The following is a 16,448-nucleotide window of genomic DNA, read 5'->3' as shown; positions in this document are numbered from 1 at the left end:
AAGTTTCCAAGGAATGGGTGGTGGATTGAACTGCCGACCTTTTGGTTAGCAGCCCAGCTCTTAACCATTGCACCACCAGGGCTCCCATATGTATGTGTGTATATATATATATATACAAACATGTGTATCAAACATTTGTATGATATCATATATGTCATAGATATGATACAATATGTATGTATATCACAATTTTACTTATCCATTACTAAATGTTGCCAAATTGCTCTACAAAGCAATTGTACACTGTTGTGAGTTGCTGTTGAGTCGATTCCTGCTCATAGTGACCCCATGCATGCAGAGTAGAACTGCTCCACAGGGTTTTCAAAGCTGTGACCTTTTGGAAGCAGATCGCCAGGCTTGTCTTCTGAGGCACTCCTGGGTGGGTTCAAACCACCAACCTTTCAGCTAGTTGTCAAGCACTTACATGTTTGCACCACCTAGGGAAAGAATTTCTGTTGCTTCATGTCTTTGACAAAGCTTGGTGTTATCATACTATAATTTTTGCAATATGATGGGTGAAAGGGCACCTCACCGAAGTTTTCATTTGCTTTTCTGGTTACTAGTGAGACTGAATGTGCTTATTAGCCATCCTCATTGACCAATGTATTTGAATTACCTCTTTATATCTTTTGCCCATTTTTTAATTGGGAACTGCCCATTTTTATTTTTCTCATTGCTTGTAGGAGTTCTTTATGTATTCTGAGTGCTAATCCTTTCTCTTATGTTCACTGTGAATATCTCCCTCAGTCTGTGGTTTGTCTTTGTACCTTACATGTGGTGAATTTTGATGCACAGATATTTTGAGTTTAATATGGTTAAATTGTATGTTTTACTTTATGGTTTGTCTAGATCTTGTCTAACAAATACTTCTTTACCTCCAGGTCATAAAGATACTCTCCAATATTTTCATCTAGTAGTTCCAGGTTTTGCATTTCACATTTGGTTCTTTTATGCATCTGGGATTAATATTTGTGTTTGGTATGGGATGGGGATCTGTTGCTTTTCCATTCACAAACAGTGATCCCATCACCACTTACTGAATAGACGGTAGCTTCCTCACTGCCCCTGCTATGCCATTTCTGTCATATACCAAGTACTAGGCTCGCCGTCCTAGTCCATTGGTCTATTTGTCTATCCCTGGGTTAAAACCACACTGTCTTGATTACCACAGTTTTGTAAAAAGACTTGGCATCCAGTAAAGCAAAGTTCATACACCTCGTTCTTCTTCAAAATTATTTTGGCCATTTTTGGCACAATTTTATCTCCTTTTTTTGTTTTCTCTGGGTCTGGTACAAGCAATCAATGGCAAGGCAATAAACAGAAGGGAAAAATCTAACCAAAATTAGCCCTGGACAATCCAGAAACTGAATATTTAGCTACTAATAACTAAGAAATTGCTGTGTAGTAATGAATGCCCATAGATAAAAGCATTTATTTGCAAAAACAAAATTATTAAAAAAAAAAAAAAAAAAACCAACAACAACAACTTTCCTGTGCTGTAGTAAGGGACATTTAAAAATAGAAACTAGAGACTGTCTTCTGGGCAATATCAATGTTCTTGCCTTTTATTACTTTTAAACACATTTTTGCACACAGGTAGTCTACTGAGAGTTCTATGACACAGTGCCAAAACTGTACACTGGTTCCCTGGATCCCCCAGAGCATTCCAGATCAGAGATCAGGCTGTATCTCCATGGAGACACCCTGAGAACTCACTAATCCTACCATAACATGGGTCTGTGAATGAAGTATTATTTCTCTCATTCAAGGGAGGTTTTATTCTCTGCAAAATGCTCTCAGTGACATTTTTATAACCTCACGATTACAACTTGGTGTTCTGCAGTGTCTTCAAATTCAGACCCTCTTATACGGACCACAGGACAAGAGGACCCTGGCCACCCAGCAGTCTGTGAACGTCCTGTCCAAGTGAGTTGGCTTTTCTTCACAACATTCCTCTGAGTATGTCGTTCCTTTGCTATTCATAATCTCAGAAGAAGCTGGTTCTAGAAGGTTCTGAGGTAACCTGTAGAAAGTTTCACTAACAGACATTTCATAACTCATAAACTATGCAAGTCCAGTTCCTTTGAAAATCTAGTTGTGGAACATAGTCTTTGCCCAGGTTTTCAAGAAGTTATCTTTTGAATAATGGCACAAGCTCGTGCTGGATTTCATCATCCCACAGCCCTGCTCGGAGCTGCCCTGAGCTTTCAGGGCCTAGCACTCTGCCATGGAGCTCACCCCACCTCACAGTGCCTGTGTCCCTGGCAGCCCGTGGCTGACTGCAAAACGCGTGCTCAGGAAAGCCCTGAAGCAGCCGGGGGCCACAGTGTGGACACAGCCAGCAAGGGGCGCTGTCTCAGGGCCGAGAATGTCAGCCTCCACCACCACCCCCAGCACCACCCCACTGTATTGCCGTCAAACCAACTCCGACTCACGGCCAGCCCATGTGTGTCAGAGTAGAGCTGTGCTCTGTAGGGCTTTCAGTGGCTGATTTTTCGGAAGTAGATCGTCTTTCTTCTGAGGCATCTCTGCGCGGACGTGAACGTCCAACCTTTCCATTAGAAGCCGGGTTCATTAACCGTTTACACCACCAGGGACTCAGTCAGAGGTGTAACTAGGGCAGGGCAGGTAGGGAAGGTATTGCCAACCCTGGGCGTGTGGCACCACTGGGTAGTTTCTATTAACCAGTACAGCCAGCGATGTATTTATGGAAAATGACACGTACGACAGGCGCTGAAATTGCGCCCAAATCCAAAAATCTGACGCCTCTCTTGTAGATAACTTTACCATAATATCAGGTCAAAAATACAAGTCAAGCACCTTAATTTTTTAATTAACACATCACCATGCTTGAGGAAGGACACTGGGTGGTACCAGGATAATAGAAACTGCTCAGCGGCGCCCTGTACCCAGGGCCAGTGCAATACTCTAGATACACCACCAGTCCCTCTTAAACAGGGACGATGAACCAAAGAGGCCTCCGACTGATTTCATCAATCCTTTTTGCTCCTGTTCTGCTCCCTGAGCCAGCTAAGGATTGTCTCAGCTTAGCAAGACTAATCACAAGGAATTAGAAACCAGGAGGAAAAAAAATTGTGTTTTATGTTTTTGTGGCACGCTTCTCTTTCATTTCCATTCCCTCCTGAGGTTTTTCATTAAATGTAGCTCGGTAGTTGCTACGCGTGCCTTTACAAGAACATGGGCCGTGGAGGAGGCCGTGAGCGCGGGCTGTGGAGGAGGCTGTGCTCATGGGCTGTGGAGGAGGCTATGCTCATGGGCTGTGGAGGAGGCCCTGAGCTTGGGTTGTGGAGGAGGCTGTGCTCATGGGCTGTGGAGGAGGCCATGAGCGCGGACTGTGGAGGAGGCTGTGCTCATGGGCTGTGGAGGAGGCCATGAGCACGCCTGAGGCGCTCACTCACCACCACTCTTTGCTTTCTCGCAGGGCCCCGGACGTTGCTGGGAAGCCACGGCAGGCTCAGAAAGCCAGGCCAGCCTTGTGCCCTGCGGTACCTCAGCACCCTGCACCTGGGAAGGCCAGGGCCAACACAGCTGACTAAGGCATCCCATCACCCCAAAGAAAGCTCTGGTCAGACCTGAGTGCTTATATTTTAGGGTGCTGCATAAATCTCTCTCCAACTAGAAGACAGGATTCAACAACCATTGCATAGCTTTCAAGGCTGACAGTTTGCTCCAAGACGCAACAGTGATACCACAAACCTCCCACAGGCCACATTTTGACAATGGATGCCCTTCAAGGGGACCTGGTGCTTGTATAAAGCATTTTTTTTTTTTTTTTTTTTTTTACCACCAGAGTGGTTTTTCTTGCCAACAAAAATGTTTACCCATCAGCACTGCTGAAAGGCTTCCCTTCAAAAACTCAAAACTGCCTGCACCTTGCACAGGTCTGGAGTCAGATTTGGAGCTATAGCATTCTGGGAAAAGCCCTTTTTTATATGAAGGTAACAGGGACCAAGAAGAGAGTGGTGATAAAGTGGAAGCTGAGGCTGTGGTGTCCAATGTAAGTGCTCAGGTGTATGTGTTTAAAATGAAGCCTGCCTCGGAGAGCCTCGGAGTCTGAAAAGGGGCCCTGAGGGGTAACCTTCATTCACATCATCAGTCGCTCATCAGATTTGTCAAGCACCTAGTATGCTCCCCATAAGAACTCGGGGCCCACAGTCAACAAGGCACACACGGTCCCTGTCCTCTCAGAGCTTACGATTGACGTGGATGCTGTAGATTCTACAGGTCACGAGGGCATTAGTCCCTGACCGTGGCAGCAATTGCAACACAGGAAAAGAGTGATAGAGGGACCTGACTTGGCCTCAAGGTTAGGGGAGGCAGGGCAGGGAAGCAAAAGCCAAACTGATGGCGTGAGGCCGGCACCGAGAGGCTGCTGGGGGGTCCTGACTGCTCTGTTATGCTCCTGTGGCCTCTGTCCTCCTGGCAGGGAAAAACTGGCGGCTTCCGCTTGGAGTGTCTTTGTGAGCTGGCCCAGCCTGGGCCTTGCTCCCCTGCTCTCCCCAACAGTGGTTCAGGCTCAGCATGTATGTGGGGTGTGAGGTGCAGCAGGTGGAGGGGTGTACCTTAGTGCCCGCAGTGGTCTTCAGGTTCCTGTAGGGAGGCTGTAGTCACACCAAAGTAGCTAGTGCAGGACAGAGTTTAGCACCCTTCTTCTGCCCTTTGCTGATGATACCAGTGCTGGAACGAGGCAGGTGGAGGCATGAGTGCAGGTGGTGCTTTCCCTTCTCCCTCCCTCAGCCCCTGGGCACAGCCCAGGGAGGCTGCAGCCTGGTACGGGGACAGAAGGATGGCAGCAGGATCTCAGCACTCCGGCCTGCCCTTCGGGCCCCAGTAGGAAACTCAAACCCCACTGGCCCTACCTGTGTAGGGCACCACCTTGAGAGGAGATGGGGAAAACAAACCACAAAGGGCCGTGACAGGGCAGAGAGAGCCTGGGGTGACTTCACATAGGTTGTGGTGCCTGTGCCAAAATGACTTTGTAGTCTGCTGAGAGCACTGCCTTCTGCCATCCTGGAGGGCAGGGTCTCTCCTGGCCCCCGTGGGTTCAGAAACGGATCCTGGTGCCATATGGGCAGTGAGGGAGGCCACCCACTTGAGGCAGCATAGTGTCAGCGGACCTGCACAGTCTTGCTCGTCCTCCTGGCCAGCTCTGTTCACCCTCAATTCAGTCCTCTGGGCCCATGTTCCTGGTTCCTGTGCCCCGTGGCTTAGTGGCTGCCTCTTTTTTATTACCATGGAGTTCTTCTATTTGTTTATTGTGGTAAAAATATACATAACAAAACATTTCAGCATTTTTACATGTACAGTTACGTTCATCAGGTTATGCAAATCATCACCACTGTCTCCAAACTCCTGCTGAGTTTTTCCCTTATGTATTCTTCTGTGTTCCCTTATGTAGTCCCCTTCTTTGACACCCAGTTTTCTTCATTCCTTTCTACACTGATTCCCACTCTCCCTCCTTTCCTCCTTGCCACTCCCAGCTTCCTGCCCACAGCCATACCCTTCCCCATACCACCACCAGAAGAAAAAAAAATCCTCTCCCTCCTCCATCTCAGGGAGGCCCAGAAAGTCCAGGTGGACTGGCCTTCCCTTTCTATCTGCCTGAATCAAGGCACCGCTTCCCAGCCTTTTTCCTGTCCTGGCACAGATTTCTGTGCAGTATGCTCAGGTACACAGGAAAACCTGCCCAGCCCGGGAGCCCACTGGCTCCAGATCCCACCTGGTCACCTGCACCCCTATAATCCATGTGGAGTGTGCACGCTGACTGGGGAGCTTCAAGCAAGGGCTCTTGGATTGCAGGAGCCAACTCTGGATAACAGGAAGAAAAGAGTATTGCACAACTGTGGGGCGGTTATTGGCGGGCAACACTCAGTAACTAGGTCTTGGAAAGGTTAGGTTCCAGGGCAGGTGGCAGCAACAGGCAGACCATGTCTTCAGGGGCCACTAGCAAGGGGATTTCTCCCCTCAAGACTCAGTTCTTGGGAGTGTCTGCCTGGCCTAACATGACTGGTAGGTCTTGATTATTAACCATCCCCACAACGCAGCATGCAATGGGAGTGGGGTACCCCTAAAGGGAAGGTAAGGGTACAGTTGCCAGAAGATTGGACAGAAATGCTAGGCAGGTGTGTAAACAGCAGGTCCCACAACAGTGCCCTGTCCTCTGCACCGTGTTCCATTCACTGACTGACTCACTGCTTTCCTCCTCCCTGGAGCCAGAAGGAAATGACGTGGTAAGGTTGACTTTTCTCCCCTTCCTACATAAGATATATAGGGGGGAGAAAACTAATTTTAAACTTTATTATTAAACAATGGGAGGGAGAGAAAAATCAGAAGCAAACACACACACACACACACACAACTTGAAGCACCAGTAAGATGCTACCAAAAAAAAAAAAAAATCCGTTGCCATTGAGTCGACTCCGACTGACAGCGACACATTCCCAGGAGGCAGACCCAGGCATGAGAGCTGATGTTGCCTTTCCCCACATGCCTAGCAACAAGCTCCATCCTCTGCCCAGCCGAGGCTCTTCCTCAGCAATTTGTTCTTTGGCAAATCTTGCACACCTAGCAATTGTAAAGTGTTTCAGTGTTTTTAACACAAACCTTTCTTAGTTCATATATTTGCAACATTCCCATCTGTTGGTATACCAAAAACCAAACCAAACCCATTGCTCTCAAGTCAATTCCGACTCATAGAGACATTTCAGGACAGAGTAGAACTGCCCCATAGGATTTCCAAGGAGCAGCTGGTGGATTTGAACTGCTGACCTTTTGGTTAGTAGCCATAGCTCTTAACCACTACACCACCAGGATTTGTATATATGTTATTAGTAGTATATAAAAAAAAGTGTTATATATAGGGTACCATAAAAAAAACATTGCCATAGAGTTGATTCCTACTCACGGCAATCCTGTAGGATAGAGTAGAACAGCCCCATAGGGTTTCCAAGGCTATAAATCTTTTTTTGTTTGTGTTTGTTTTTATTGTACTTTAGATGAAGGGTTACAGAGCAAACAATACATGTATTGTTTCGTGACACTGGTAGCCAACCACACAACATATCAACACTCTCCCCTTCTCAGCCGTGGGTTCCCCATTACCAGCTTTCCTACCCCCTCCTGCCTTCGCGTCCTTGCCCCTGGTCTGGGGTGCCCATTTAGTCTTGTTTTATGGGCCTGTCTAACCTTTGGCTGAAGGGTAAACCTCAGGAGTGACTTTATTACTGAGCTATAAGGGTATCCAGGGGCCATACTCTCAGGGTTTCTCCAGTCTGTCAAACCAGTAAGTCTGGTCTTTTTTTCTGTGTATGAGTATTAGAATTTTGTTCTACATTTTTCTCCAGCTATGTGCAGGACCCTCTATTGTGATCCCTGTCAGAGCAGTCAGTGGTGGTAGCCAGGCACCACCTAGTTGTGCTGGACTCAGTCTGGTGGAGGCCGTGGTAGTTGTGGTCCATTAGGCCTTTGGACTAATCTTTACCTTGTGTCTTTGGTTTTCTTCTTTATTCCTTGCTCCAGATGGGGTGAGACCAGTGGAGTATCTTAGATGGCCGCTCACAAGCTTTCTAAGACCCCAGACGCTACTCACCAAAGTCGAATGTAGAACATTTTCTTTATAAACTATGTTATGCCAATTGAAATAGATGATCCCCGAAGCCATGGTCTCCAGAGCCCTCAGCCCAATGATTCAGTCCCTCAGGCTCAGGGGGTTTGGATGTGTCTATGGAGTTTCTGGAAACCCTTGTGGCGTAGTGGTTAAGTGCTACGGCTGCTACCAAAAGGTCAGCAGTTCCAATCCACCAGGCACTCCTTGGAAACTCTATGGGACAGTTCTACTCTGTCCTAAAGGGTCACTATGAGTCAGAATTGACTTGCCGGCAATGGGTTTGGTCTGGTTTTGGTATGGAGCTTCCATGACCTTGTCCAAGGCTGTAAATCTTTACAGGAACAGATTGCCATATCTCTCCCGCAGAGTGGCTGGTGGGTTTCAAACTTTTGGTTTGCAGACAATCTCTTTTAACCACTGTGCCCACCAGTCACTTGTAAATCTTTTATAATCTGGGAACATTTGTATAAATGGGGATTGTGGCAATGTGTAAAAGAGATGTGAGATGTGGTCACTGCTCACCAAGAGTGTCCCCCCATCTAATTGAAGACAGAGGTTTCTATGTGATGTGGGGGTATATATTTTAGGTATATATCACATTAGGGTACATGCTAGCTTTTGGAGGGGAGGGAGTGATATCTGATCTGTTACTTCTTTTCTTATTTCTTGGAGGACCATATCTTAGAATCACAGAAAACAAAATAAATTTTTTAAAAATCTGGACCCCCACACCCCTGAGGGAATGATGACTTTAAGGATATTTCACCATATGTCTGCCATCTATTAAATTTGTTAACTTCAGCATGAGAGGAAGACTATAGCAATTTTTTAAAATCATTTGTAAAAAGCTATGGAAGGAGCCCTGGTGGTGCAATGGTTCAGCACTTGGCTGCTAAGTGAAAGGTTGGCAGTTCGAACCCAACCAGTGGCTCTGCGGGAAAAAGACAGGGCGATCTGCTTGCCTAAAGATTAAAAACCATATGGGGCAGCTCTGCTCTGTCACACGGGGTCACTAGGAATCAAAAATAGACCCTACAGCACCCAACAACAATCAAAGGCTATGGAGAGGTGAAACAGCTACCAACAGGTAAGGGTATGTTGCTACTCCTTTGTCTCAAATTACCTTAAGTTTGTTAAAAAAAAAACAAACAAACAAACCCATTGCCGTCCAGTCAATTCTGACTCATACCAACCCTATAGGACGGAGTAGACCTGTCCCCCAGGGTTTCCAGGGAGCGCCTGGTCGATCTGAGCTGCCGACCTGCTGGTTGGCACCCTACAGGATGGAGTAGACCTGTCCCCCAGGGTTTCCAAGGAGCGCCTGGCCGGTCTGAGCTGCCGACCTGCTGGTTGGCACCCTACAGGACGGAGTAGACCTGTCCCCTAGGGTTTCCAAGGAGCGCCTAGTCGGTCTGAGCTGCCGACCTGTTGGTTGGCACCCTACAGGACGGAGTAGACCTGTCCCCCAGGGTTTCCAAGGAGCGCCTGGTCGATCTGAGCTGCCGACCTGCTGGTTGGCACCCTACAGGACGGAGTAGACCTGTCCCCCAGGGTTTCCAAGGAGCGCCTGGTCAGTCTGAGCTGCCGACCTGCTGGTTGGCACCCTACAGGACGGAGTAGACCTGTCCCCCAGGGTTTCCAAGGAGCGCCTGGTCGATCTGAGCTGCCAACCTGTTGGTTAGCAGCTGTAGCATTAACCACGGTGCCACCAGGGTTTCCTAAGTTTGTCAGACTGTTCAGCCTGTATTTGAATACAAGCTAATTGGGTTATGCCGTGTCTGCCACACTTTCTAGTTCCGTGCTAACCAGTTCCGGCTCTGCTCTGATTCAGGTGGGGAATTAACAACTAAGAGATTTTTCACAGATACTCTCCCCAGTGATTCTGTGCTTCCATGAAAACATAATGTGATCACAGAGAGGCTTTACTTAGAGTTTAAATAAACACCAAACAAAATCTACTGGAAAACATTCATTTAGAGACAGTGTGGACTTTTTTCTTTCTTAGATTTTTATTTTTACACATTCTTGTGACATTTCCTTTCACAAGGAATAGGAGGTTAGCAAAATTAGCTTTTTAGATGACTCCATTCTGAATATGCATTTTAAACAGACAATACCATAACCAGTGGGAAGTTGGAAAACCCACTGATATCATTTTGTCTCAACAACAATAAACGGGAGAAGACTGGTTTTGTCCCCATTCCCTCCAAACACAAAATTGATCTGTTGTCTCTAGCGACTGGCTTTAACACCACAGAGCTGTGGGATGGCCTGTCATCATGTCAAGGGCACACGCTGCTTCTGAATGATCCAAGGACTTAATAACTCACAACAGCTCAGGATTCCATATGGGAGAACTTGTAGTGGAATATTTCTTCAACTTGGACAGAAAAATTAAGGTCTAAGATATTAACATTATTTTCCAGAGAAAGTAGAAATGGGTCGTGTTAGCATCCATCTGCAAGGCTATAAGCTAGGTTACATCAAACTAAGCCACTTCTGTTTTGCCATCAAAACACTAGGCTGTCACCTTGATCGAATGGCCACCAATAAAACACTTATACAAATACCATTACCAGTTACAACTAAAATAAACAAGTCTTTGTGGAGCCATGACCACTGCTGAACCTATTTATGCTAATCATGAGTTCATTTTGGTAGCTGTAAAAAAAGAAGTTTGAAACTTACAATCCAAATCAACTTTTTCTCTTTCTATACTTTGATTCACAAGTGGTTTTGTCTTGTACTTGTGGTTAAAAATACGTATAATAAAACATTTGCCAATTCAACAATTTTTGCACATATAATTCAGTGACATGGACTATGGTCATCACGTTGCACATCCGTCACCACTATACTCTTCCAAATTATTCCACCATCACCATAGCTACATTCCTTCTCTACTTATCAATTAAGAAAACACATTCCCTGTAGACCGCCTGCTAAAGCTGTTACCACAGCCCAGGGAGGTGTGCCCCACGTGTCCACGAGCCATGGTGTGATCGGATGCCTCCCTTAGGTTTACTGTGCCGGGGCAAGATCTTCACAAGCCGTCACCCCTCCGCCACCTCACGACAGCCTACCTGAGGATGACGTTACCCTTGGATCCTCACTCCTCAGCGTACAACAGTCAGTTACAAGATGCTAGCTACGCCAGGAGTACAGTCTAGACAGCACTACGTGCAAAGAGACTCTAGTTTGGACTAAAATAAGGTTACGTTGCTAGAGGTGCTACTTTTACGCGACTCTAGGCCTTTAAAGATGGAAGCTTTAAAAACACACTGTGTAAGATAAAACTAACACAGCACACTCTAATATCTCAGATTGTGCGTATGTCTGCAGGCTCGCACACCGTGGCCCGTGAAAACGGGGCCTTTGCCATCCTCTGGGGCCACTCCTGGGTGCTTCTGTGTTGGCTGCGGGAGAGGCCACCCATTTCCTTCTCTGCGGCATCTTATTCTATTTAACATATTTTCCTTTCCCTGGACAAAACACCCCAGCTGCAATTATTTCTGTTGAAAGTGCAAAAATTCCATGAGATCTGGTTGTTGTTGTGATTTTTAATCATTTTCATCATTCAGTCTCCGAGCTCAGAGAGACCACCACTCTGCTAACGGTGGGCTGAGAACGGCTTATTTGTGAGGCACCCGACCACCTTGTGTTTCGGATTTTACTGCACACACACCATCTTGCAAGTCCAGCTGCAGCCTGAGTGTCAAATTCTCTTCAGGTCCACCTCCCACCAGTGAAATGAAATGTTTAGGTGCTAAAGGTTAAGGTGCAGAGAAGCTCAGGCATACTCTGGTAGGGGCCGGCTGTTTCAGAGCTTAGGTTATGCTACTTTGCCTAGTGCTGCAAAAACAAAGCGCTACTGCAAGCAAGTCAATGATCCTACCCACACGTGGATCTCACGCCATGTTCTAGGACGCTGTGCACACACAGCCAGTATGTTGATTTTAAACAGACTACAGCTGTCCTCTCCACAAATAAAACACTCTGTTTTTTAAAGTTCTGCCCATGGAAAGCAATCCGTTCAAAACTTAAAATTAACTTAACCCTATTCAAAGAACTTTTTCCTAAAGATAAAATTATTTAGCAGATTTTTTTAAATCTATAAGCAGACTGCTTATTTCTTAGGATTTCTATTTGAAAAGACTTGGAAAAAAGAAAACTGCATTCCTTTTTCCCTGAAACTGTTAGCTTGCTATCCCATGTTAGCACATGCAAATAAAACTTATTCTTAAATATATTAATCTGGTTACTGTGTAGGCACCTTACATATAGATAATCATGGTTGCAAAAAGTTGTGAGGCATTTCTGTGGCCACGTGGAAAACTGTCTCCAGAAGTGGAGAGAATACTTCAGAAAAAAGAATCTTTTAAGATTAAAAAGTATTCTGTAGAAGTCCCAACTCAAAAATAAAACTCCAATGCCTTTTAAGGCCTGAATTGATCCGAAATCTCTGCAGAGTAGCTATAAAGTAAATTGACCGTTGCCTCTTTGAAGAAAGTAAAAAAAGGAGCGGCTTTCACAGAGTGAGGCCCCTCCCTTAAAATAAGTAAAGGCCTTTGTATGTTGGTATGTTAGCAAATAAGATGCTATTTAAAGCTACACATTTGTGTTTCTCAGAACCAGTGCCCATCGCCCTCCTCCTCCTCGTCTAGATAGAGCACGGCAACCTTCTTCTCGTCAGACACCACCGATCTCGGGTCCACCATCCTCTGCTGCTGCACTATCTTATCAAACTCAGCCTGCTCCTTGCCCTCTGGCCCCTGGGCCTGGTTTCCATCACCAACAGGGGCCTGAAAGCTCCTGCCCTCTGCCTGGTCCTTCCTACTGCCAGCGTCTCTCCAGGCTCCACCGTCAGACACACCGGGAGCTGCCGCTTCCTTCCCCGCAGGGAAGTGGACCGTGGCCTCTTGTGTCCACTGGGCGGAGCCGGGGGCCGCCTCTACGTGACTCACATCCATCTGAAAGGTAAAGGAAGTTTCTTTGGGCCCCAGTGTACCGTGCCTTAGCGACCTGCTGCTGTCTGCTAACTCACCTAGCTCAGGGGAACCCACTGCACCAGCAAGTGCAAACGTTTTGGAAATGGGTCCACGGAAGACGATGTGTTCAGAGGTTTCGGTTTCAGTAGGACCTAGTCTAATGTGCCTAAAGGACCTGCTCACATCTGATGTCCCTTCTGCCTCAGATGAACCTCCTGCACTGTCCTCCAGAGGAGATTCAGGAGCAGCCCTTTGGAAGGAGCTCTTTTCAGTCATGAGAATTGTTTTTCCTGAAGTGTAACTGCGACTGGCTTGGGTTATGTCTGCTGAGCCCTCTCTGTGGACAGTGCCTTCTGAGTCACTAAATCCCACGGGCTGGGGAATGGGTCCCTGGTAAACTATCTGCTCAGCGGTGTGGTGCTTCTGAGGACCGATCTGGATGTGCCTGGTGGATGTGCTGTGACGAGGCAGCTCACCAGTGTCTTCAGAACCCCCTCTGACACTCGATTCCACTTCCTCTAGAATTGGGGCTGTGAAATGGACTTGCTCACTGAACCCTTCTTCAGGGTCTAATCTGAGGTGCCTTACAGAAGCCTGGGTACCCGTGGACTCTTCAGTTTGAAAATAATCACCAGCCTTCCCTGCCCCAGGAATAGAACCCTGAAAAATAATTTCCTTTTTAGCATGAAATTGTTTGGAGCCAAACATGTGCCTCCCCGATTGGTCAGCGTCTGTAAAAAACTCAGCCTGGCCAGGCTCTTCTGTGCCCCCTTCTTCCTGAGGGGCAGGGACAGGCCCTCGGAAGAAGACTTCTTGGGACATCTGACTCTGTCTAGGACCCAGCGTGAGGTGCCTCACAGACCAGCTGGCTCCCGCTGAGGCCTCTGCCTGATCAAGGTCTCCTTCTCCACTTACCTCCACCACTTCTGCAGTGGGTCCTTCAGACAAGACTTGCTCAGTCCTCCAGATTTCAGTAGGGCCTATCTGAATGTGTCTTACAGACTGGCTTATGTTCTCCAGCACCTGTGACTGGGCAAAGCCCCTGGGGCTGCTGACTTCTACGGTGGCCGACACGGGACCCTGGCGGGTGACCTGCTCTGTGCTGGGAGAGACTGGACTGGCATCATCCCCCTCAACAGAGGGGCTGTACAGTTCCCTGGTGGCCCAGCGCTTGAAGCTAATGCCAGTGGCTGGGGCCTCCGTTCCACCTTCCGTGTCAGGGCTTCCAGGCACATGGCTATGTTGCTTGGTCAAACTCTCTCTGACCACCGACTCCACAGCTCTCTCTATTTCACTGGCTTCATCCCTGCTCAGTTTGTCTAGATCTAACTTATCAGCATCTATAGTCTGTGAGAGATTGACTTCAGCAACTAAGGTCGTGGCGCCACCGCCAGAAGTCTGGACTTGCTTTACATCCACCGAAATGCTCTCAGGCTCCCCTGCACCCTCTCGAGTGAGGACAGACAGCTCTTCCCTCACTCGCTCAGGAAGGCTTTCCTCCAGCTGCCCGATAACCTCCCCCAGCTGCTGTTTGGGTTCCTTGGAGAAGACATCCTTAATGGATGTGTGAAATTCACGTGGTATTTTAATTTCCTTCTCAGTGACTGTGGGCTCAGCATGAAACTCGCCACTTTTAGCTTGTTCTCTCCAGTAAGAAGAATCCAAGTCCCCCTCCGGAGCGGGAGCTGGAACATCCGATGGCTTCACAACCTTCTCTCCCAACGAGTCGTCCCTCTTCCTTCCCCTCTGAGTCCCTTGCACAATCTCATCTTGCCACGAGTACTTGATGGTGGATTCTTCTTCAATGTGGATCTGCCCGTACACAGAGCCTTCCTCTCTGTCATGGCCCCCTGGGTGTTCATCTGGAGTCGACACAAAGTAACTCTGCTCTCCCTCCCAGTCACCTGCCTCCGTCACTTCTTCAACATGAGTTGTGTTCTGAGGTGGCTGCTTGGTCCTTTTACGTTCATTGACCGAGAACGTGGTATCTGTTTCTCCATAACCTTCCTTTTCCTCAACAAGCCCCTTGGAGCCTGGAGACACATCATCGACCTCTTCCACTTCAAACGGGGTGGAGAACTCCTCTGCCTTCTCTGCTCCCACGTAGCTCATGGGCTCTTCAACGATCTCCACACTGACGACCTTTGCTTTCCCCTCTTTTCCTTTCAGACCAAGATTGATAATATCTCCTATCATCTGCTCAGCAGATTTTCCTTTCAGCCCCACTTCCTTCATATCCTTGCTTAAAAGGTAGTCCAGGCCAGCTTCATCCGAAACATCGATATCCTCAGTCAGTTTAGACTCCACGATGATTTCAGTCTTTGTTTTCCTGTCACCAGGAAGCTCTTTCCTTTCCATGTAAGTGACTTTTGTGTCTGGAAAAGAATTAGCAGATGCTTCTGTATCTGGAGACTGGGTAAATTGCTTAAGGATACTGGAGACAATGTTTTCTGCAATGGTTTCAGTCATGGAGTCACCTTTCACAGAGCTGGGAATGTCGCCGGTATCCATCCTGAAGCTTGCCTCTCTTGTTTCCACCCTTTCATCTGTCCCACCACTAACATCCTTCTTGACAGACGTCTGGAAGCCTTCTGGGGACACCTCTGGGGTGCTGCCCTGGGATGCTTCCAGACTAATCGGTATCTCTCTTTCTGGCACATTTTTCTCTTTCAGCAATTCCTTCCCTTTAGCCTTTTCCCTCATTTGCTGACTTTCCCTCTTTCTTGCTTCTTTATCTAACTTTGTCAGTTCTTCCCACCTTAAGTTTCTCTCCTCAGAAGCCTTCTCTTTGGAATCAAACACTTTCTCTTCTTGCTTTGTTCTGATAGTTCCTGGTATGTCTCTACCTTGCTCCCTTGTGGCTTTCACTTCTGTTTCCTTTCTCGAAGTGACAGTCCTCTCATTTGACCATGTGCTCTCAGAAGCGCCCACTGCCATGTTGTCTCGGCGTTCCTGGTACGTCTTTTGGGCAACGGTGGAGCCCCTGGCTATGGAACTGATGACATCACCTTCACCTTCAGTTTTTGGTCTTTCAGAGAGGGTTTTCACCTGCTCTTCAGTTTTTCTTGAAAGACCATAGGCTGGAGAAAAAGTTCTGAAGCTGGTTCGATTGTTGGCAGTTTTTTCATAAGCATTTTCCTGCCGGACGGAGGCCGCAGAGGAGTATCCAGAGCGCAGGAAGCTACCTCGGGCAGCACTTCCGGTACGCCTGCTCGGATACAGCCCCGAGAGGTGATTTAAACTCGCTGGAGGTACCTTCTGCCTTGGGAACTGGTTTCTTTCATTTTCCCTCTGCAATACTGAGCTGGTGTATTGATAGGATGTGTTTCTGAATTCTGTAGGGATTGAACAAACCATTTGTTAAAATGATAGTCATCATTACCTTTTTTTCATCTTAAAAGCATCAACGCAGGTCAAATCCCACCCCTTTATAATAAATATATTTTTTAAAAAATAGAAAAGTCATTATAAATAAAATCTTTTCAATTCCCCCCATATTATTTTTCAGTAGTTTTTCAAACTCTGGTAAAAGGACATATTGTACTACAAATACTTCAGCCTAACACTCTTCTCTGGTTACTGGTCTTAAAATATTCATCCATCTTAACGAAAACATCAACCATCTGACTGTAGAGCACAGCACGCAGGACAGACAGGCCGGGGGGCTAGTTCTGTGGCTGACATTTCACAGTCTTATGCTGTTTTGGAAACCATTAGTTTCTATTTTGTTGAGAAAAGCTAATTTTATTTCAGTAGAGAAGAGCTTTGTAATTACAAAGTACATAAATGAATTATTAAAGACCAAATCATATTACCCCTCCCCCCTTTGATAT

At 46.9% G+C, this 16,448-nt stretch overlaps 2 protein-coding genes across 7 annotated transcripts in view; one reads left to right on the top strand and one right to left on the bottom strand.

The window, feature by feature from the left end:
* TTC23 (tetratricopeptide repeat domain 23) overlaps positions 1–9,716 on the top strand; it is a 133,437-nt gene extending 123,721 nt beyond the window's left edge. For all 5 annotated transcript variants that reach the window (XM_049906150.1, XM_049906152.1, XM_049906149.1 and 2 more), the window contains 2 exons: positions 1,844–1,926; positions 3,443–9,716. In XM_049906150.1, the coding sequence (XP_049762107.1) occupies positions 1,844–1,926; positions 3,443–3,557 (198 nt within the window). In that variant the 3' untranslated portion in view covers positions 3,558–9,716. The remainder of the gene's footprint in view (positions 1–1,843; positions 1,927–3,442) is intronic.
* SYNM (synemin) overlaps positions 9,598–16,448 on the bottom strand; it is a 33,057-nt gene continuing 26,206 nt past the window's right edge. The window contains exons 4-5 of one of the 2 annotated variants that reach the window (XM_049906122.1): positions 13,531–15,950; positions 9,598–12,597 (exon numbers count right to left, since the gene is read on the bottom strand). In XM_049906122.1, the coding sequence (XP_049762079.1) occupies positions 12,253–12,597; positions 13,531–15,950 (2,765 nt within the window). In that variant the 3' untranslated portion in view covers positions 9,598–12,252. Of the gene's footprint in view, positions 15,951–16,448 lie in introns of both variants that reach the window. The other variant, XM_049906121.1, reaches the window with a different exon arrangement.

This window comes from Elephas maximus, chromosome 13 (genome assembly GCF_024166365.1).
Source record: "Elephas maximus indicus isolate mEleMax1 chromosome 13, mEleMax1 primary haplotype, whole genome shotgun sequence".
Lineage (NCBI taxonomy): Eukaryota > Metazoa > Chordata > Mammalia > Proboscidea > Elephantidae > Elephas > Elephas maximus.
This window is presented reverse-complemented; position numbering and strand designations above follow the sequence as displayed.